Below are 23,159 nucleotides of genomic sequence, written 5' to 3' on the forward strand. Positions count from 1 at the left end.
ACACCCAAAAGACAAACAATAATAATAACCCAGTGAAGAAATGGGCAGAAGACATGAACAGACACTTCTCCAAAGAAGATATCTAGATGGCCTACACATGAAAAAATGCTCCACATCACTCATCATCAGGGTAATACAAATCAAAACCACAATGAGATACCACCTCACACCTGTCAGAATGGCTAACATTAACAACTCAGGCAACAACAGATGTTGGCGAGGATGTGGAGAAAGAGGATCTCTTTGGCACTGTTGGTGGGAATGCAAACTGGTGCAGCCACTCTGGAAAACAGTATGGAGGTTCCTCAAAAAATTAAAAATACAACTACCCTATGACCCAGCAATTGCACTACTAGATATTTATCCAAGGGATACAGGTATGTGGTTTCGAAGGGGCATATGCGCCCCAATGTGTACAGCAGCACTATCGACAATAGCCAAAGTATGGAAAGAACCCAAAGTCCATCGGTGGATTAACGGATAAAGAAGATGTGGTATATATATATATATATATATATATATATATATATATATATATATACACACACACACACACACACACACACACACACACACACACAATGGAGTATTACTTGGCAATCAAAAACAATGAAATCTTGCCATTTACAACTACGTGGATGGAACTAGAGGGTATTATGCTAAGCGAATTTAGTCAGAGAAAGATAAATATCATATGACTTCACTCATACGAGGACTTTAAGAGACAAAACAGATGAATATAAGAGAAGGGAAGCAAATATAATAAGAAAACAGAGAGGGGGACAAAACCTAAGAGACTCTTAACTATGGAGAACAAACACAGGGTTACTGGAGAGGTTGTGAGATGGGGGATGGGCTAAGCAGGTAAGGGGTATTAAGGAATCTACTCCTGAAATCATTGTTGCACTGTATACTAACTAACTTGGATATAAGTTTAAAAAATAAGTAAAAATAAAAATTAATTAATAAGAAAGAAAGAAAGAAAGAAAGAAAGAAAGAAAGAAAGAAAGAAAGAAAGAAAGAAAAGGAACCCTAACAATCAACAAAATAAAAAGGTAACCGATGGAATGGAAAAAAAATATTTGCAAAGCATGTATCTGATAAGGAATTAACCTCCAAAACATGTAAAAACTCCTACAACAGCAAAATAACAAATAATTTGATTTTTAAATTAGCAAAAGACCTGAATGGACACTTTTCCAAAGATGTATCAATGTCCAACAGGTATATGAAAAGGTGCTCAATGTTGCCAATCATTAGGAAAATGCAAATTATAACCATGATGAGATACCACCTCACCTCACATCTATTAGAATGGCTATTATCAAAATGATAAGAGATAAAAACTAGTGACCAGGATGTGGAGAAAAAAGAACTCTTGGGTACTGTTGGTGGGAATGTAAATTGGTACAGCCATTATGGAAAACAGTAAGGAGGTTCCTTAAAAACCTAAAAAAACAATCACAATATGATCCAGCAATCCCACTTTTGGGTATGTACCTGAAGTGAAGTCACTCTTTGGAAGAGATACCTGCAACTCCCATGATCACTGCAGCATTCTTCATAACCTCTAAGACATGGAAACAATCTAAGTGTTCGTCAATGGATGAAATGTGGTTTGTATGTAACACACACGTATAAGAAAGAAGGAAACCCTGTTATTTGTGACAACATGGATTAATCTTGAGGGCATCATACTAAATGAAGTATGCTTGATAGAGAAAGGCAAATAGTGTATGATCTCACTTATATGTGGAATCTTAAAAAAATTGAACTCATAGAAACAGTATAATGGTGGTTCCCAGGGGCTGGGGTAATGAAAAGATGTTAGTCAAAGGGTACATATTTCAGCTACGGGATGACTAAGTTCAAAGGACCTCAAGTACACCAGGAGGACTACAGTTAACAAAACGGCGTTGTACACTGGAACTCTAAGCGAGAAGATCTTAAATGTTCTCAACATAAAGAACAACGGTTAACCATGTGAGGTGACGGGTGTGCTAACAAAACTTACTGTGGTAATCTGCACAATAGAAACATACGTGAAATCATCACATTGTATACTTTAAACTTACACAGTGTTATATGTCAATTCTATCTCAGTAAAGCTGGGGAAGAAAGAACTCTCCGTCAGAGACCTAGATTCTGGTCGAGGCTCCACCACAAATTAGATGGGGGACTCATACTCATTCAAGTTTTTTATACCTCAACTTCTTCTTCTGTAAAGTAAGGAGATTACCATTTACCTCAAAGAGTTATAATGAGGATTGAATGAGAGGGTCTATTTAAATAAAACTTGTAAATTATAGGGGCACCTAGGTGGCTCACTCGGTTAAGCGTCCAAATTTGGCGCAGGTCACGGTCTCATGGTTTGTGGGTTCAAGCCCCATGTTGGGCTCTGTGCTGACAGGTCAAAGCCTAGAGCCTGCTTTGGATTCTGTCTCCCTCTCTCTGTCTCTTGCGTTCTGTCACTCTCCCTCTCAAAAATAAATAAAAGCATTGAAAAAAAATTTTTTTCATAAGTAAATACATAAAACTTGTAAACTATAAACAACTACACAAATTGCTGTAATGTTAGAAAGAATCCTTGACTAACTCTATGAAATGTGAGAACCTGACAGACAGAAAAGAACCCTGGTGCATTAGGGCCCACTAAAAATTTTTTTTTAATTTTTTAGTATTTATTTTTGAGAGAGAGAGTGCAAGTAGGGGAGGAGCATGGAGAGCGGGAGACACTGAATCTGAAGCAGGCTGCAGGCTCTGAGCTGTGAGCACAGAACCCAACATGGGGCCCACACCCACAGACCACGAGATCATGACCTGAGCCGAAGTCAGACACTTACCCAATGGAGCCACCCAGGCACCCCAGATTTGTTGTTTTCAATTGAGATTGGTATTTAGTGTCAATTCAAGTTATGCTCAACATATAGGACAGGAGGGTTACAATATTAACTATACAGAGTCCTCAATTAGCAATGGATTAGCAGCATCCACTAAATGATACAAAAATGAATCTTCTAGGCATCATCAAAGCCCTTATGAAGTACCTAGTTGGTGAATCCTCACCTTGGGTATACAAAATTCTTGCAGACATGTTTCTGTTACTAAACTTATAATTGAGGTCAGGAAATGACGTTAGCACATTAAAATACAGAAAGTGAGTATTCTAAGAACAATCAAAGTTCAGAGAGGAAGAAATCACTGGGGGCTGCAGTGGTTGAAAAAATTTCCTGGAGATGGTGGCAAAAGTTAGAACAAAGGAAAAAAGGCAGAAGATCATGGTTTACAGGGGAACCATGTAAACATGGTTACAGGGGAACCAGTCCCTAGAGGTGTGTGTGGAGAAAAGTGAAGACAGAGTCTGAGGGCTGATAATGGAGAACCCAAATTAAGAGCATCTGGATTTTGTTCATCAGGAATCTAGTCTTTTCAACCACCAAGTCAAAGGATTAAGAAGTGGGCCTCAGAGAGAGGGAGATCCACACTGGCTGTGCAGAGGTGGGGGCACACGAAGGCTGGGAGTGGGCACTGCGATACAGAAGGCAGTGCCATCTGTGAGGAAGCAATGGCACCCAGAGCTGGTGTGGCAGGTGGGAAAGTAGACAGGCAAGTCTCGGGCCTTTTTCAGAGGAAACCAGTGACACCAAGACTTCTAACACAGCAAACAGGAGAAAAGAGGGGGCTGCAGTGAAGAATCAGCCTGGGGGAGATGGAGAGAAGTTGCCAACTTGCATTTGACACCTACATTTTACACCCTGGAATTCAAAGAAGGCCCAGTGACTGAAACGCCAGGAGTTAACAGCTGTTTTCTGTTCCTACAGCCGGCAACACTCCCCACTCCCACCTCATAAATCCCTCCTGGCCCTTCAGATTCCAGCCCCTAGTTATTTCCTCAGGACAGGTCCTCTAATTCTGTGCTCTCATAAACCAGGACTTCCTCATCCCAACACTTCACAACTGTCACTTGTGAATTAATAGCCAATGCTATAGAAGATGCAGTTTTGTCTGCCTCATTCACTCATCATTCCCAAACCATGCCTCATACGATGTGCATCAGAGGTGCCACGAGCGTGCACAGCGTGCGTGACAAAAGGTGAAAATAAAAGGAGGGAGAGGGAGGCAGCAGGGTAGGAGAAAGGAGAGAAGAACGAAGCCGAGAGGAGCGGAAGAGCACAGATGAGGTGCGGGGGGGGACATCTATGGTACTGAGCAGGGGGGGGACGGGCAAGGAAGGCCGGAAGGAGCCATTAGAGAGGTTGTACGAGAATCAAAGTATGGTTTTGAAACTCAGGGAGGGTGGATTTCAGAAGCCACAGAAAGGCTGTGAGGCGGCCTGACAACGGAGAGAAGGCACAACAAGAGCAAAGTCAACAGTTGTACCGAAGAATACGTGTATCACGGCTGAAGGGGTCTGTGTGGGGACAAGGAAAGAACTTCTAGTCCAGCCTCCTTTTCTCAGTGACCTTCCCCACTGTCCATCCAGCTGCCTGGGCCAAGTCCCACCAGTCCTAAGACAGGAAGGATGTGAACTTGCTTTCAGACATCTATCGGCTGGAAACAACAATGACGCACATAGCTGTAAAAACAGTGATCTCTGGCAAGGGCCAGGGTGAAGTTCAGGAACATCACAGAGAAACCATCTCCATGTTTAAGAGCTCTCATTTCTTGAATGTCCCTGAAAATTCTCTGGTAAACAAATGCAGTCAAGAATCCTCTAAGACTTTAAGGAGATAATGGGAACAATCAATCAAAATCAATTATCCTGCAACTTCTAAGTCAAAGTGGGAGGGGACTGAAGTTGAGACAACTGTTTGCTGTGCACATGGCTGAGTAAAATTTGTCATAAACTGAGTCTACGGAACAGCAACAATGGCTGACCCAGGTTATGAATTTAATACTTTTAAAGCAGCATGCAGAATGTCTTCTTTCTTTCCAAAACATGCAATAAATTTTGATTCATTCCATTTCCTCATATCCCCCTGTAAGTAACACCAGTGAGGCCCAGGATTTCTTACAGCTGAGCATTCTGAGCTCTGTGAAGACAGAAGCAGAGTCATTCTTGACCAGCACAGTACCCCTGGTGCCTGCACAGTGGCACACAGCAGGCAGGCCAGAAGTGGTCACTGAAGACAACCATGGTCACCAGCTACACCCAGGATGCTGGACAAAGTCAAATGCCAAGTGTTAATAAAAACTAAGACTAGCTATCTTTAACTGCCAAGAATTTTTTCTCTTAGCTTCCAGCCCCAGGAAGACAATCTATTTCCTCCAAAATGTCCCACAATGAAGATCAAATAATACTGTAATAAATCTGCTAAAAAATCTCTAACTAGCAAAATGAGTTCAAGCTCTAGCAAACTATTAATTTTGAGCAAGATAAGACCAGTCACCATAACAAAAATTTGACTTATTTGGATATTTTATAGAATGAAAGATTAGAGTATGGAAGTTGTCTAGAAAAATCAACTTAAACCATTATTCCTGGATCCCACTACCGTGATGAGAATGTACAACTCCCTTGAGGTCTGCGAGTGTTTTCCTGCTACTGGGAATGGATTAGAAAACACACGGAGCACAGAGAATGACAAGAATCACATTTAAAAGCAAACCAAAACTCTACATGGATATTCCTTGCTTCTTCTCAATTCACAGACAAAATGTTCCAGACAATTAAGTTCAGTTCTGCAAGCCTGCATGTACAGAATTTCTTTGAGAATCTATCTTTTAAATCCATTTTAGCCACAATTTTTATTATAAAAAATACAATTATAAACAGAAATACTATAGTATATATATACACACACATACAAATCTTCTACTCTATTTGGATGTAGATTACAGCAGCAAGCAGCCATAAATCAAACAAGTGTTTAAAACAGCTAACTCCCCTAAAAGACCCCAGCAGCAAAGTGGAATAATACTCTGAACCTCCTGCCCCCAAGCAAGCACTCTTTGTGTAATATTACCTTTCCCATCAAAAAACGGGAGCCCCAATACTCTGCCTCCACCTCTGACTCTAGCTCTGTAACTAAGACAAGTCACGTAACTCTGTCTCAAAGGTTTTACAAGGTCTCCTTAGGGTTTTGACTGCAAACCACTAAAATCCCTCTCAACCCTAAAAAAAAGTCATTGTAGAGAAAATAATTTCATCATGAGTGTAAGCACACTGCACATTGCTGATTCTACTCTTCTCAAAACTACTGCTGCTCATTATTAGATACATTTTCATACTGAAAGACAACTCTGCACTGGAGGTAACAAATATGCCAGGATCTGCTTCTGTATTGCCATGATTTGGGTAATTACAAAGTCTGTCTTCTCAGGGGCACCTGGGTGGCTCAGTCGGTTAAGTGCCTGACTTCAGCTCAGGTCATGATCTCGTAGTTCCCGAGTTCAAGCCCCACATCAGGCTCTGCACTGACAGCTCAGAGCTTGGCGCCTGCTTCGGGTTCTTGCCTCCCTCTAAAAATTCTAAGTACTTTATCAATATAAAACATAATATTTGGGAATATGGCACATGTCTTACCTAAAGAGCCTAGAATCACCACAGAGACCCATCCTGAAGTTGAGTGATAGCACACACAGAAAACTCATTTATCTTCCTTCTTACTGCTTCTGTTAGACCTCAGTAATCACTTCTGGCACTTTCTCACAGAGCCTCGATACTCCTCATGCTGTTCAACCTGGGGCTCCAGTAAGCCACTAGCAACTGACCAGAAGGGTCAAATGAACAGAAATTGTTTGCCTTCCTTGTTAAATCAATACATGGGGTGAATGCCCAGGGTGGTGGTAATGCCACCAGGGGAAGCCCAATCCACCTAACACTTAATTCTCAACAACATATCTCAATAACAACACCTGTTCCTTTATACAAAACCCATCATTTAGAAAACTAAGAAATCATGGGAAACTGCTTATTACTTTTTACAACAATAAATTCAAGGTTTATTTTATAAATTTGACTTTTAAAATATCACCTTATACAAAATATTTTAAGAACACATCTGTAATAAATAATGAAATCATGAGGCAACTTGGTGGCTCAGTCAGTTGAGGATCTGACTCTTGATTTTGGTTCAGGTCACAATTCCAGGGTCATGGGATTGAGCCCCATGTCAGGCTTGGCACTGAGCCTGGAGCCTGCTCAAGATACTCCCTCCCCCTCCCTCTCCCTCAGTACTGAGCCTGGAGCCTGCTTAAGATTCTCTCTCTCCCTCTCTCTCTCCTTCTGCCCCTCTCCCCCACTCATGCATGCTCTCTCTAAAATACAACATTTTAAAAAAGAATGCACTAGAAGAGAATAGCATGTCTGAGAATGAATTACACTTAGTAAAAATAAGTATTATTTGTGTAATTTTAGCCCCCATTATATGTGTGTGTGCACACACAGGTATGTCCATTCTGAGTTGTGTTGTAGAAGGTTTTTTTTTTTTTAATATTTTTTATTTTTGAGAGAGAGCTCAGGGGAGGGGCAGAGAGAGAGAGGGAGACACGGAATCTGAGGCAGGCTCTAGGGCTCCAAGCCGTCAGCAGAGAGCCCGATGCAGGGCTCGAACCCACAAACCCTGGTATCATGACCCAGACCGAAGTCAGATGCTTAACCACCCAGGCTTCCCTAGGAGGTATTTCTCATCCTGCGTTGGAGATTAAGAAATAAATTTGGAAGCCACTCTTTTTAAAAAATCCTATTAAGCAGCAAATCAGGAAATAAAAGAAAAATAAATCCCACAACTCTCAGAGAATTTCTACTTTAGAGTTAAGTTGAGCCGTGCACACAAAAAGCCATATACCATTTCTGTATATTTCCATTTTTTCTTTAAAGGTTTTATATTGTCATTATAATTTTAAAGGACCAGGGGTCCCTGGGTGGCTCAGTCAGTTGAGTGTCCGACTTCAGCTCGGGTCATGATCTCCCGGTTTGTGGGTCTGAGCCCCTCATCGGGCTCTGTCCTGCCTCTCAGAGCCTGGAGCCTGCTTCGATTTTGTGTCTCCATCTCTCTGACCCGCCCCCACTTGCGCTCTCCTGCTCTCAATAATAAACATTAAAAACACTTTTAAATTAAAAAAATAATAAAGAGGACAAGATGACACATAGACAGACACCTACCTTTTAGGAGCTTACTACTTAAGATGGACAATACCAAATAAACTTTAAATGGCATTCAGCCAATAGAATAAGGCAATTATGCCAAAATACAAATAAAAACAGGAAATTAATTTTAATCATCCAGAGTTGGCAAAACATGCTCACAAAATCTGCTATTATAATTCTCCCTGTTTAATCAGCCAATTGGCATTATTATTGGTTCCTGGAGTATATTTTGTGATCCAAGAAGAGGGAATGACTTTATAAACTCACACCTTTCAAAGTTATTTTCATCACCCTTCAAAAGGGTGTTAATTCAATAGATGAAGCTCTACCCAGGCTAAGATTTGCATCAACCTATGAAATTATAGGGCTAGTTCCCTACTTGGAATATTGGGAAAAGCTAGGTAGGGGAAACAGACTGGTACTGGTGACCATTTTTCTAGTGATTCCTATATTGAGTTTCAATGGGTAACTTTGCTAGTGTATTTGAAATTCTGTGAATTTCCAAAATATTTTTATATTGAAGTGTTAATAGCAAAATATTCAGGAGAGGTTATGTACATACTATTTCTTCTACTAACATATGTAATTGGGGTATTTGTTGTATGTGTTAAGAGTAAATGGATTTTTTTTTAAAGACCAAATCAACATTGACAGGTAAATAACGCATAATTTCTGGACAATCGGGCAGACTAAATGGCCATGCAAAAACTGTCACAATGATAGAAAGAAGTATCAGTAGCTCTCCCTTGCTTGATCTGCAAAGGAACTTCCATTAAAAAAAACAAAAAAAAACAAGATCTATAGCCTGAAAAGTGGCTTGGTAGACTAGTCACACGGAATGTAGTAGAAAAGAGTAGCATTACAAGAACACCAAACTGCCTCTGTGAAGACACACAGGTGTAAGCAAGCCAGGCACACAGACTAGGTGGAAGAGAGTACATGACATGTGGCAGGCTGTGGCTCCCAGGTTTTGAACTCGAGTTGTTCTGTAAGTGACCCTGACTGGGGAGTTCAGAAGCATCCATGTGAAAACAGACCTAATACAGGTTTAAAAAAAAAAAAAAAAAAAGGATTCCATCTTCCTGCAATGTATCAAACAGCTAAGACACGAGTCTGCCAAGCAGTGAGTCCTGACAATTCACATCAGAAACCAAGTACAGAAAAAAGCAAGGCTGTATGTCAAGTGACACTGAGATCACAGGTGCGATACTCAAAGTCTTTGAAGTAAAGAGAGATTTTTTCCATTTCTTGTCAAGTTGGCACTTCAGAAGCAAAAGATAAAGGGAAGCACAGGGCAGAATGTAAGTAATGGAGTCAAATCCTAAGACTGTTTTTTAATTGTAGAACTGTTTTTTCTGGATTATAGCCTATAGATTAAGGAGTTCCCAACAAGGGTCAGAATGCAGCTCACCAAGACCAGAGTGAATGTGCTTAGACAAATTTGCAACTGGACACATGGGTGCCTCAGTCAGGTGAACGTCCAACTTCAGGTCATGGTATTGTGGTTTTTGAGTCTGAGCCCCACATCAGGCTCGCTGCTGTCAGCACAGAGCCTGTTCCCCTCTCTCTCTCTCTGTCCCTCCCCCACTCATGCACACACACTCTAACATAAATAAGACCTTAAAAAAAAAAAAAAAACAACTTCCAACTAAATCAAGATTTTGAACTAAAACCGCAAAGAGGAAAAAAAAATAAAAATCATGAAATCAGAAACTCTAGTACAAAAGATGTAATATTTTAAACCATACACAAGCATTACGTAATCCTTAATATCAGGAGAAATATTATCAGGAGAATATCAGAAGCGTTTAATCTGATATGCTAAAAGAAGGTGGCAAATAAAAAGCAAGAGCACACACTTTTCCAGACGTACTCCTTCTGCTCTGTCAGTCAAAAACCCTGGATGTGATGAAGCAAACATAAGACAACTCCAAAGGGCAGAGAGAAGGTAGCAGGCCAGCTAGCAACCTCAGGACCCCAGGAACAACACTTTCAGACAATAACCACTCTACTTTAACAGTGATGTTTGTTGTTGTTTTTTTTTTTAATGTTTGTTTACTTTTGAGAGACAGAGACAAAGCCCAAGTGAGGGAGGGGCAGAGAGAGAGAGACAGAGACACGGAATCCGAAGCAGGTTCTAGGTTCCAAGCTGTCAGCAGAGAGCCCAACGTGGGGCTCAAACTCATGAGCTGTGAGATCATGACCTGAGCCAAAGTCAGATGCTCAACCAACTGAGCCACCCAGGCATAATGATGTTTCCACTGAGCTAGGCCACAGTACCCAGATATTTGGTGTAACAGCAGCCCAATTGTTGCTGGGAAGGTAATCTTTTAGCTTAGGTTAACATTACATCAGTAGACTTTGAGTAAAGCAATTACCCTTCACAATGTGGGGGGGAGCCTTGTCCAATCAGTTGAAGACCATAGGAGAAGAAGAAAGAGGATCCCTCAAAGAAGAGAGAATTCTGCCTCCACGCTGCCTCTGAACTCAAGCTACAACATTAATTCTTCCCCAGGTCTTCAGCCTGCCAACCTACCTTGCAGATTTCATACTTACTGCTCCCCACAATTCTGAGTCAATTTCTTAAATTAAGTCACTCTAATACACCCATACTCCCCTGCACACCCACTCTCTATCGGTCTATTCTCTGGAGAACCCTAAAACACTAGCCAAACACCCCCCAAAAGAGTCTCATCCATGTATACCTCTGACAACAAATGTCCAGTGAAAACCCAGACTTCCACCTTCACTAGACTGAAATCAAGGGCCTCTCCTCCTGGCCTGGATGGTATTGGAGAAGAATGAAGAATGGTCAAGACTTACAGACCTACTGGGCAGTAACAAGTCTCCTTTCTCCGCTATCCACCCTGTGGCATCCAGTGGCAACCACACAGGGAGCCTGGACTTCCCTTCTACCTATCAGTAATGAGGCACCTCTCCTCCCACATGCTAAGGTGGTATCAGAGAAGGCCTTGTGGAGTCAGAACTTTCACCACTGTCCCATGGTAACACCACCCATGGTGTCAATGGAGGCCACATGTAGGCAGTAACAAGGTACCCCTGCGCTCAGTCAAGGTGCTGTCAGTAGAGGCCTAGTAGTGACCCTGAACTCCTGCTGCCACACAGCAGTAACATCCACCCTTGCCCACCCCCAATTATCAATGGAGACCAAGAAGGGAACCTGGATTTCAAACTCCATCTGGCAGTAACAAGGCAACCCCCCTTTCTTCCATTAGTGTTGGGTCAGAGGTCAGCTAAAATGGAAGACTTCAAGAAGAGCCAGAATTTCATAATACCCAAAATGTCCCGGTATCAATGAAAACTCACTCATCACAGTAACAACTAGGATGATCTCAACTCGCGTGACAAATGACACCAGAGGCTGACACACAGAGAATAAAGATATTAGCATTATCTAACAAAGATTTTGAAGCATCCATGTTAAAAATGCTTCCATGAGCAATTACAAATATGTTTGAAACAAAACAGAAAGTCCCAGAAAAGAAATAGAAATAAAGAAGAACCAAATGGAAATTTTAGAAATGAAAAGGACAAGAAATGAAAAAAAAAAAAAAAGTTCAGTAGATATGCTCAAAAGCAGAATGGAGAAATCAGAGCAAGGAACCAATGAACTGGAAAAGATAATAAGGAAATTATACAATCTGAGTAACAGAAAGAAAAAAGGGCAGAAAAATAGAGTTCCAGGGACCTGTGGAGCTATGACAAAAGCTGGAACCTTCATGTCACCGAGTTCCAGAAGGAGAGGATAAAGAGGACAGGGCTGAGAGAACACTCGAAACAATAATGGCTGAAAGCTCCCCAAATCTGGAAAGATGCTCACACTCATGGAATCAAGAAGGTGAATGAATCCCAAACAGGATAAACTCAAAGAACCAGAGAAAAGTGACACCTTGAGTCTAGGGGAAAAATAAGTAGGATGACAGCAGATTTCTCATCAGAAACCATGGAGGCCAGAAAAAGGGGTACCAGATTGTTCGAGTAGTTAAAGAACAAAACTGTCAACCCACAATGCTATATCCAGAGGAAAAACATACCAAAAAATGGCACAAATTCTTAAAATAGAAATTATAAAAGAAGGCACTGTGGAAAATTAGGAAGGAAAAAAGAACAAAAGAATAAGGATATGGAATAAAACAATTGATTTTTCTTCTCAAGTTTTCTAAATTATTGTTTAAAGGTTGAAGCAAAAATTTTAACATGTTTTGATGTGGTTCTCAACATACACAGAAGAAATACTTAAGACAGTTATAAACAGAGGTGGCTAAAGGGACGTAAAGAGACGTAGGATTTCTAACACTTCACCTAAACAGGTACAGCCAGTCAAGAAAATCGTTTGGCGGTTTCTTAACACCTGAAACCTCTATCTACCATGTGATCCCAGCAATCACATTACTGGGCATTTATCCCAGAGAAATGAGAACGTACATCCACACAAAAACCTGTGCACAAAGATTCACAAAAGCTTTATTTGTTAGAGCCAAACAACCAAAATGACTTATACCAGGTGAGTGGATAAACCAATTGCACTACGTCTATATCATGAAACACAACTCAGAAATGAGGAATGGATACACACAACTTGGATGGATCTCAAGGGCATCATATGCAAAGAAAAAAAAAAGGCAGTCTCAAAGGTTACACGCTACAGAATTGCATTTACGTAAAATTCTCAAAATAGCAAAATCATAGAGATGGAAGACAAAGTAACCGTTGCCAGGGGTCAGGGATAGAGAAGGTAGCACGCAACTCTTATGGAATGGTACAAGAAGACTTTTGCGCCAGTAGAATAGTTCTGTCCCTTGATCCCAGTGGTGGAACATGAATCTATATACAGGCGATAAAGTGGCACAGAATCATACTAATTCCATGGTCTGTGAGTATACTCCACTTACAACGGGAGAAACTCGGTAAGGGGTATATGTACCCTTCTCTGTAGGTTCTTTGTAACTTCCTGGGAATCTAAGTATTTCACAATAAGAAGTTTTTTAAATGAAAACAAAAAAAGCAGTAAGGAGCCTCAATATTTGGCAGGACGGTACAGGTGACTGGAACTGGTTAACTTGTGTCACTAACAGAAGGGCCTATCTTTCTCCAAACAAACTCAGACAATATGAACTAAAAAGCAAAAACATATAAAATCTTCGTGAAAACCCTTCACCATGAGAGGAGAAATGGAAAGGATGGAACGCAGTGAGGAGACCTGAAGGAGAACAGAGACAACAGTAATCAGAAGAAGGTATTAATCTTGTTAATCTTGTTTTGTACACAACAAACTGCCAATCAGCCTTAACAGCAAAGCTATAATATTACGGCAATCAACACGAACCTTTATTGTGGGCTGGCACCTTGGTAGGTAAACCTATTAGTTCCGTTCCTTACTAAGGGCAGGCAGAGAGAGCTATAGACATCCGGGTTTGGGGGCTTTAAGGATCTCATTAAAACAAGCAGCAGCAGAAGACTTAATTATTTCTTTCAGTCTGGGATCAGTTAATGAAGACTGACAAGGTTCATCAGGTAACATCTGTGCAGCATTGGGCCCTGAGGGTGATCTGATAGAAAGGACATGATCCCTGTCCTTCCAGAGCTGGTAACTGAGTATCTTAAGAGGAAGATGCCTACATCTTGAAGAATGATAGTGCCTGAGTCCCAATTAGCCTAAAAGTCTAAATTATTATCAAGGTTTGGGGAGGCCTCTCTTGAATTGAAGACAATTCAATGAAGGGTTAAGTACTTTAGTTAAAGTTTTTTAAACCATCTGTTGTGTACACACCCTGTGTTCCATACAGTGGAGGTTTCCAAGGGTAAAGACAAAGATACAAACCCTTATCCTTAAATCAATATAGAATTTAACAGAGAACACAGTCATGTAAACTATATAGGAGAACAAGTGAAACAGGGAAATACATGAAAAATGCTGTGTCCAGTTAACTAAAATCTAGAAACCCCAAACCTCTTATCTTCCCCTAAACACCCCGTGTTCTTTTGTACTTCAACCCTCGCAGATGATATTCCCCATGGCTAGAACATTTCCCCTTCCTCTGGCAGCGAGTTCCCAATCGCCTTCTGAGACCCAGCTCTCATAATGCCGCTGATCTGAAGCTGTCCCCAGACAGAGAGGCAGGAAGCCCTTCCTACCTTCTCTGTGCCCTTACTGCATATCATGGCACTCACAACACTGTTGAAAAACGTCTGAGAACAGTCTCTCCTGCTGGACTCTAAATTCACTTGTAGGTTTATCAAAATAATACATGTGCACAGTTCAACACTTACAGAGCACCAGCAGGTCATGAAAAACATCAGAACCCTCCCTGCTCCCTGGTCCCACTTCCCAGAGGCAGCTATGCCCAGGGCCTCCAGTTTTTTCTCCTGGTAGCCGTCCCCCCTCCCCCCCCCCCCCCCCCCCCCCCCCCCCCCCCCCCCCCCCCCCCCCCCCCCCCCCCCAGTTATCAAGTAATAATACACAAGAACTTCTTTCCGTACTTGAATACATTTTGGTAAGGGCCATTTCTCATCCATCCTGTCAGGTATTCTTCCCCATGTCAGGTATTCTTCACCATGAAGCCAGATGTATCCTTCAGTTCTGGGGAATATGCTCACCTTCCTTGACAATTTCCTCCATTTCATGTGTTCTCTCTGGACCTCCTATTAGCTAGATGCTGGCTCATCTTTCTCCCCTTTCCTATCATCTCTTTGGGTTTTGTTTTCTCCTGTTAGGGTATGGACGACTCCTCCAACTAAATCTCCATTATTGTATTCTCAGCTTCTAGGAGCTCCTATTTATTTTCTGATGGTTCTTCTTTCAAAGAAAATGGTCCCCAAACTTTTTTTTTTACCTATCAGGGAACACTCATTATAGAAGTTTAACATTTTGTTGTTGTTGTTTCCTACATTGTTTTTCCCAATTCCTCCCTGTCCACCACCACCACAATTTTTTTCTTTTTCCTTGGTGGGGACTTCTCTTAAATGACAGGAAACTATGCTTCTTGTCACCTTTGTATTTTCAACACACAGTCAGGGACAATAAAACATAAAAGTGGGCAGATGAACGAACCAATGGAGGAACAGAAATAAAAGTGGGCACATGAACGAACCAATGGAGGAACAGAAGGAGAAGCATCTAAAAATGACTATGAAAAAGATACCAGAAGATTAGAGACTAATATTCTTGCGCTGGTAAGACTTACAGATCGTCGTCGTCTTAGGCCAGGGAGCCCAAGCCTGTGGGGAAGGCCCCCACCAACAGGCGGTAACTGGCACATTTCCTGGATGGACAAGGCCTTCTGCACGAGCCTCAACAACAGGCAAACTTTTTAATTTTATTTGAAATTTCATTTAACTCCACATTGAGATACCACCTCAGACTTGTCAAAGTGGCTAACATTAACAACTCAGGCAACAACAGATGTTGACGAGGATGCGGAGAGAGAGGATCTCTTCTGCACTGCTGGTGGAAATGCAAAATGGTGCAGCCACTCCGGAAAACAGTATGGAGGTTCCCCAAAAAACTAAAAATAGAACTGCCCTATGACCCAGCAATTGCACTACTAGGCATTTATCCAAACAGGTGTGCTGTTTCGAAGGGACACATGCACCCCCACGTTTATAGCAGCACTATCGACAACAGCCAAAGTATGGAAAGAGCCCAAATGTGCATCAATGGACGAATAGTTAAAGAAGATGTGGTATATAGATACAATGGAGTATTACTCAGCAATCAAAAAAATGAAATCTTGCCATTTGCAACCACGTGGATGGAACTAGAGGGTATCATGCTAAGCAAAATTATTCAGAGAAAGACAAACACATGACCTCACTCACATGAGGACTTTAAGAGACAAAAGAGATGAACATAAGGGAAGGGAAGCAAAAACAATATGAAAACAGGGAGGGGGATAGAACAGAAGAGACTCTTAAATACAGAGAACAGAGGGTTACTAGAGAGGTTTGTGGAAGGGGGGATGGGTAAATGGGTAAGGGGTTTAAGGAACCTACTCCCGAAATCGTTGTACCATGTGCTAACTAACTTGGATGTAAATTATAAATAAATTATACAAAGGAAAAAAAAAAGAATAAAAAGCATAACCACAAACTGCTCAAAAAAAAAAAAAAAGAATAAGAATTATTTAACTCTTTAACTCTCTTTCTGCCTGGAAGAATTTAACGTATTACTTCACAATCTATTTGCCACAGCAGCATGCTGTCCTAATTCAAGGTTTAAAAAAACTTTTTCCTCATAGCTGATAGGTAAACTGCTTTTATTCATTTTTTTAAAAAAATTTTTAATGTTTATTTTTGAGAGACAGAGAGAGGAAAAGAGCACAAGTGGATGAAGGACAGAGAGAGGGGGAGACACAGAATCCAAAACAGGCTCCAGGCTCTGAGCTGTCAGCACAGAGCCTGACGTAGGGCTTGAACCCAAGGATGGTGAGACCATGACGTGAGGCGAAGTCAGACGCCCAACCGACTGAGCCACCCAGGCGCCCCCACCTTTATTTCTTAAAAGCAATCTAGAACTAATTAGCAGCAGGAAAAGCAAAAGTGGTCTTAGATGTAACGATTGAAATAACTAAGAGGTCCGCAGACTAAGAGGCAAAAATTACTGAATAGCAAATCTGTTTCCCAAATGACTTGAAGGTTATTCTTGTGCTCAGTCGGGAAACCCGAGGTCAATGGGACAGCATGCGCAGTGTTATCTGTAAAGCACACCAGAGATCTTGGTAGTTCCAAAGATTTGGTACTTATAGCCCTATTAGGGCCTTTAAAAAAAAAAAATGAAAGTAAACTATGACTCACTATAATATTTTTAAATGCATTTTTTAGAAGAATTCCCCTATAATCCAACCACAAAAAAAAAAAAAAAAAACCATCAACCTGTTTATGTCCCAGACCTTCTTTTCTACAGATAAGATTTTTCCTTATAAAATCTGGATCATACTGTATACAGATTGTTTCACTGTGATTATTTTTAGTTTGAGTTTTCTTGGTTGAAATCCCTGGTGACACTGAGTGGCTACTGCCCCTTAGGTCTAAGAGCCAGAATCAGACAGGATGGTTTCTTCGCTCAGTTTTGTCAGTATCTCAAACTGCAAAATCTGAGCCCATGCTCTCTAACATCGTCTACAATTCAAAAACCAAGAGACTGGATTTAAATCTGCCTTCAAGTATAACCAAAAAGCTCATTTTTTTTTGTTTCCTCAGATTTAATCATTCTTTCTTGCATCAAAAATAACAAAATTGTAGGGTGACATTAACACATGATCGTGAAATAAAAATGTGTTTCATTTCATTAGTCACAGGCTACATATCAACCAGCTGTTGAAGCTAAAAATATGCCTTAGTTTAAAATTTTGTAAAATACAGCATTTAAGACTCATTTTGAAAGAAATCTGACTTCTTTCAGTTTCTAAGAACCCACTAGAAGCTTTGGAGAAGAACAAATCAGCACCTCCAAAGCACAAGAAAAAAAAGGTGTATCGGGAAGGAATCCAAACTGATTTATTGACAATCATTAGCACATAGTTTACATCTTATTAACAAATCTATGTTAAGGATGACAATCCACCTCAGACATAAAAAATCTATGTATTCTCAAAGAAAGAAACCGACACAGACGTCACACTGGTAATAAAAGGTGTGCATTTTGCTGGGGTAGGAATGAGCTAAGGGGCACTGGGCACTAATACTCGCAGCTCTTCCTCATTAGCTGTAACAGAGACTCAGCCCAGGATGAGGCTGTGGAGGGATCTTTCCAACTCTCCAAACTCAGCAGCACACTCAGGTGGCATCACACGGCACAGTGTGCCCGTGACACACAGTCCTCCCCTTGGGATAGAAGCATTTGCAGACTTCCAGCTCTGCTCATCGTCAGGTCCCATGGCCCAGGGATCATGCGTCAAGATAAGATCTGCCACCATTAAATATTAGATTATCAAACAGGCAATGGCATACTCTGAGGTAGCCACTGGATTTCAGGTGTAGTTACAGCAAATTGGAAACACATGTTCAACTATCCCAGGGGCCTTGGAAAGTTACCAAGTCGCTTGAGAAATAAACATATACTTCACTCACTTCCTGAGAAGAACTACAAGCTCTTCTGACTCCCACCCAGGGCTCTTGCCATTAAATCTTGCCTAGATTTGATAGGGAAAGATGACAGGTATCCTTCTGGCTTTCCATTTCTTCTTTTATAGTAACTCCCCTTCAGTTAAGTAGTTGTCACCTAAAGGCAGAAGCCGTTTTACAGTTTTGTCACCTCCCATCCTTGCTGAATGCATATTTGACACCTGAAACTTTACGATGAAGAGTGAAAATGTACCGCACTGTAAAAAATGTCAACTTCCAGGTCAAAGTTTTTGGTCATTTAGTCACGAAAGATAGTGTCAAGTTTACTTTTCTAAATGTCAACACAATAGACTAGGAAATTAATTTTCAAGAAGCATTTTGAACAGCTTTCACTTAAATTATTAGTCATCCCAACCTCACTCTGCTGCACCTATTAGAGCAATCTGAATTTGCTCTTTCGACACTCAGGCAGGTAACAGTTCACAAGGATATCTATAAGACACTTTATTTTCTCCTGCAGTAAGGACTTCCTATTCTTAGAGCAGGGGGTGGGGACAGGGGCACCTGGGTGGCTCAGTCGGTTAAGCATCTGACTCTTGGTTTCAGCTCAGGCCAGGATTTCATGGTGGTTTGTGAGTTTGAGCACAGAGCCTGCTTCGGATTCTCTTTGTCCCTCTCTCTCTCTCTCTCTCTGCCCCTCCCCCACTTATACACTTCTCGCTCTCAAAATAAATAAACTGTAAGGAAATAAAAAGGAGGAGAAAGGAGGAGGAAGGATGAGAAAAAGATGACAGAGAAAAGAAAAGGGAGTGGGGACCCTGATGATATCTATAGACAAATACAGTAACTGCTACTTAAAACACCCGCTCCAGAAGCTTAAAGTAAATTCTTAAAAAATTCCTGCTCTGCTATTTACAGTCTATTCAATCCTGTTACATTGAAGAATGATCAGCTATTACGTGCAAACATATACTCGAATGATACGCCATATGACATAAACCACAAGCGGCTTTGGAAGTAAGAGGACGGGTGCAGAGCATACTAGGGACTCCCAAGTGTAGCTAGCCTCTTACACTCGGACCAACCTTTGTCAGGTGACAACCCCTTTGAGCACATCACGGACTCTATGGTACCTCGAGTTCCCTTCCAAATTCGTAATTCTTTCTACTGGTTACAGGGAAAAGCAGGGAGTAACAAAACAAGCAAAGCTTTGACTGAATATACAGTCAATTCTGTCGTAACACTTGTTTTGAAAATGCAAATCTGTTCCAACACAACAGATATATTAGGAAACAGTTGGACCATAATTCATTCTTTGCTTTTGCTCATGTGGCATCTCATCTATGAGAAACACGAGGTGAATCCAGAAAACCACAGTCGGCTGAACTAATGGGAGCAGGAGGATGCCAACTGCACACGAGCACACCCCACTGTCCCCCAGCTTCTGGGGTACACCATACGCTCCAAGCCACATGCACCTGTATCTGGGGTTAGGACTTTCTGTCCTATTGCAGAGCACCCTTTCCCTGCTCCACAAGCAGCAACCCTTCCAGCACCACAGCCACAAGCAAACTTCAGGTCTTTTTCAGGGTCAACTCCCACATGCTTGTAGTACTTAGGGACTTGTAGCTGCTTAACATATGTGAAACTGTGTTACCATTTTTATATGCTCCGTTCTCTTTTTTTTTTTTTTATGTGTCACAAAGTTTTTGAGTACTGTGTCTCTAATCCCAGTTTTCTCATAAGCCTTGTGGGTTTGTTTGTGGGTTTTTTTTTTTCCTCTTTTTAGCACACAATGATTTTTAGCAACTCTGTGTCATGTTAGAGTCAAACTCTACTGACTGGAGAAACTGTCTGGAGAAAAGTCATCAATGAACACTTGCATTTTTTTTTTTTAAGATAACAGATGGACAAGCTTTCTACAAGGCTGCTTATGCATTAAGTTAAAAATCAGCAAAGTCTCAGTTCTCTGCTGTACAGGTGTTGGTTACTCCTGTAGCTCCCACATTAGGTATCAGATTTGTAGTCAGAAGGAAAGCATTCTCCTTGAAATAGCCAACAAAAAACTGGATTTGTAAAGTAATAAAGAGAAGACACTAAATGTATCTTTTTTTTTATATGAAATTTATTGTCAAATTGGTTTCTATACAACACCCAGTGCTCATCCCAACAGCTGCCCTCCTCAATGCCCATCACCCACTTTCCCCTCCCTCCTACCCCCCACCAACCCTCAGTTTATTCTCAGTTTTTAAGAGTCTCTTATGGTTTGCCTCCCTCCCTTTTTTTTTTCCCCCTTCCCCTCCCCCATGGTCTTCTGTTAAGTTTCTCAGGATCCACATAAGAATGAAAATATATGGTATCTTTCTCTGTATGACTTATTTCACTTAGCATCACACTCTCCAGTTCCATCCACGTTGCTACAAAGGGCCTTATTTCATTCTTTCTCATTGCCATGTAGTACTCCATTGTGTATATAAACCACAATGTCTTTATCCATTCATCAGTTGATGGACATTTAGGCTCTTTCCATAATTTGGCTATTGGTGAAAGTGCCGCTATAAACATTGGGGTACAAGTGCCTCTATGCATCAGCACTCCTGTATCCCTTGGGTAAATACCTAAGACTGCTATTACTGGGTCACAGGGTAGATCTATTTTTTAATTTTTTGAGCAACCTCCACACTGTTTCCAGAGTGGCTGCACCAGTTTGCATTCCTACTAACAGTGCAAGAAGGTTCCCGTTTCTCCACATCCTCTCCAGCATCTATAGTCTCCTGATTTGTTCATTTTAGCTACTCTGACCGGCATGAGGTGGTATCTGAGTGTGGTTTTGATTTGTATTTCCCTGATGAGGAGTGACGATGATCATCTTTCAGCCACCTGGATGTCTTCTTTAGAGAAGTGTCTATTCATGTCTTCTGCCCATTTCTTTACTGGATTATTTGTTTTTTGGGTGTGCAGTTTGGTGAGCTCTTTATAGATTTTGGATACTAGCCCTATGTCCAATATGTCACTTGCAAATATCTTTTCCTGTTCCATTGGTTGCCTTTTAGTTTTGTTGATTGTTTCCTTTGCTGTGCAGAAGCTTTTTATCTTCATGAGGTCCCAATAGTTCATTTCTGCTTTTAGTTCCCTTGCCTTTGGAGATGTGTCAAGTAAGAATTTGCTGCGGCTGAGGTCAGAGAGGTTTTTTCCTGCTTTCCCCTCTAGAGTTTGGATGGTTTCCTGTCTCACATCCAGGTCCTTTATCCATTTTGAGTTTATTTTTGTGAATGGTTTAAGAAAGTGGTCTAGTTTCATTCTTCTGCATGTTGCTCTCCAGTTCTCCCAGCACCATTTGTTAAATAGACTGTCTTTTTCCCATTGGATATTCTTTCCTGCTTTGTCAAAGACTAGTTAGCCATACTTCTGTGGGTCAATTCTGGAGTCTCTATTCTATTCCATTGGTCTATGTGTTCTGTTTTTGTGCCATAAATGTATCTTCTCAATTCAGAGCTTGATTCTGGAAGAAAATGTGGCATGTACCAGTCTAAGAATGCCACCTGTTCGATAATGAAATATTCAAAAGCTATTCAATACCTATTATGAAAGAATATGGAGCAAAAAATATTTCTGCAATATAGTTCTAACAGTGTGTTACAAACCACAGAGCCTTGACACTCTTATTCTTGATAAACTCAGAGGTAAAGGAGAATAGCAAACTAAAGGAAGTCATGCATGTTTCCTAGTTTCCATGCAGACTAGAAACAGGAGACAGACCCAATCACTTAGCACTGACGGGGAAGGCTGGATAAAATCTGTCACTCAGAGCCAACAGGCATGCTATTTACCATGCTCAGGAAAGACAGGGACCATAATTATTTTGCCTTCTTCAAAGAACCTTAATTTAAAGCCAGGATTGGTAACAGAAGTCACAAAAGTTAACATAGTACAGCACGTGCTTCTATACACTGGGCCAAGTTATTTGGCCATTGTAGACATGATCCTGGTACATGTTTTTTTTATTAATGTGTATATATTTATTTTTAAGAAAGAGAAAGCATGTGTGCATGCATCTGAGAAGGGGACGGGCAGGGGAAGAGACACAGAATCCCAAGCAGGCTCTACACCGTCAGCACAAAGCCCGAGGTGGGGCTCAATCCCACAATAGAACCGTGAGATCATGACCTGGGCCAAATTCAAGAGTCAGACGGTTAACTGACTGAACCAGCCAGGCACTCCCTGGCACCATTCTTAAACTACAACATTAACACTTAAAAAAATAATTGACCTTTTATACACACACACACATATACACACCCATATACGCAAGGTAAAAAAGTGAAAGGAAAAAAAAAAAACACCAAAGTGCTAACACTGGTTTAATATTTGGGTAATAAGATTATATAGGACTTTTTTATTCATAGCTTTCATTATTTTATACAACGAACATATTTTACTTTTATCACCAGAGGAAAACCACTACCTTTTTAAAAATAGCTGGCTAGAAGATACAAATCCCTGACCATTGCTGACAAAGATTTCACAGTAGGCCATCCAATGTCTCTTCTACTTCCTACAGGGTGAAAGGTGAGCAGCCTGGATTTGGAGGCCACTTGCCCTACCATGTAAGAAATGTCAGAAAGAACTTTGCAGAAAACTCTCCAACACAGGAAGGCGGGTGAGCACAATGGAAGACATCACACACTCGTAGATCTGACTTGTTCGTCCCTGTTTTTATCAGACAGTATTTTGGTGACTCCCAAAGGTATTCTGAAAAATCTTTGCTTTTTGGATAAAGGTAACATAGAGCCACTCAACTGAATTTAACAGTGTTTGGTAGCACAGAACACGGGAGTATGACCTAACCAAAGAAACCCAGGGACCAAAGCCCAAGAAGTGTGCAAAAGGCCCCTGCAGATTTTCTAGCCAGCTCTCTCTCCACATCACTATCACAGTGATGAGGAATGTTCATTTCTCCACTCGGAAAGCAGGCACAGCACTA

At 41.0% G+C, this 23,159-nt stretch overlaps 1 protein-coding gene across 6 annotated transcripts in view; it reads right to left on the bottom strand.

Annotated features, from left to right (window-relative positions):
- Nucleotides 1-23,159, bottom strand: part of ALG9 (ALG9 alpha-1,2-mannosyltransferase) — a 93,440-nt gene that overhangs the window by 32,063 nt on the left and 38,218 nt on the right. Inside the window, exon 14 of one of the 6 annotated variants that reach the window (XM_043579298.1) lies at nt 21,556-21,677. The exons of the other annotated variants lie outside the window; for them this stretch is intronic. Coding sequence (XP_043435233.1) covers nt 21,660-21,677 — 18 coding nt within the window. The 3' untranslated portion in view covers nt 21,556-21,659. Of the gene's footprint in view, nt 1-21,555; nt 21,678-23,159 lie in introns of those variants that run through there. 6 annotated transcript variants of the gene reach the window in all.

Source organism: Prionailurus bengalensis, chromosome D1, assembly GCF_016509475.1.
Source record: "Prionailurus bengalensis isolate Pbe53 chromosome D1, Fcat_Pben_1.1_paternal_pri, whole genome shotgun sequence".
Lineage (NCBI taxonomy): Eukaryota > Metazoa > Chordata > Mammalia > Carnivora > Felidae > Prionailurus > Prionailurus bengalensis.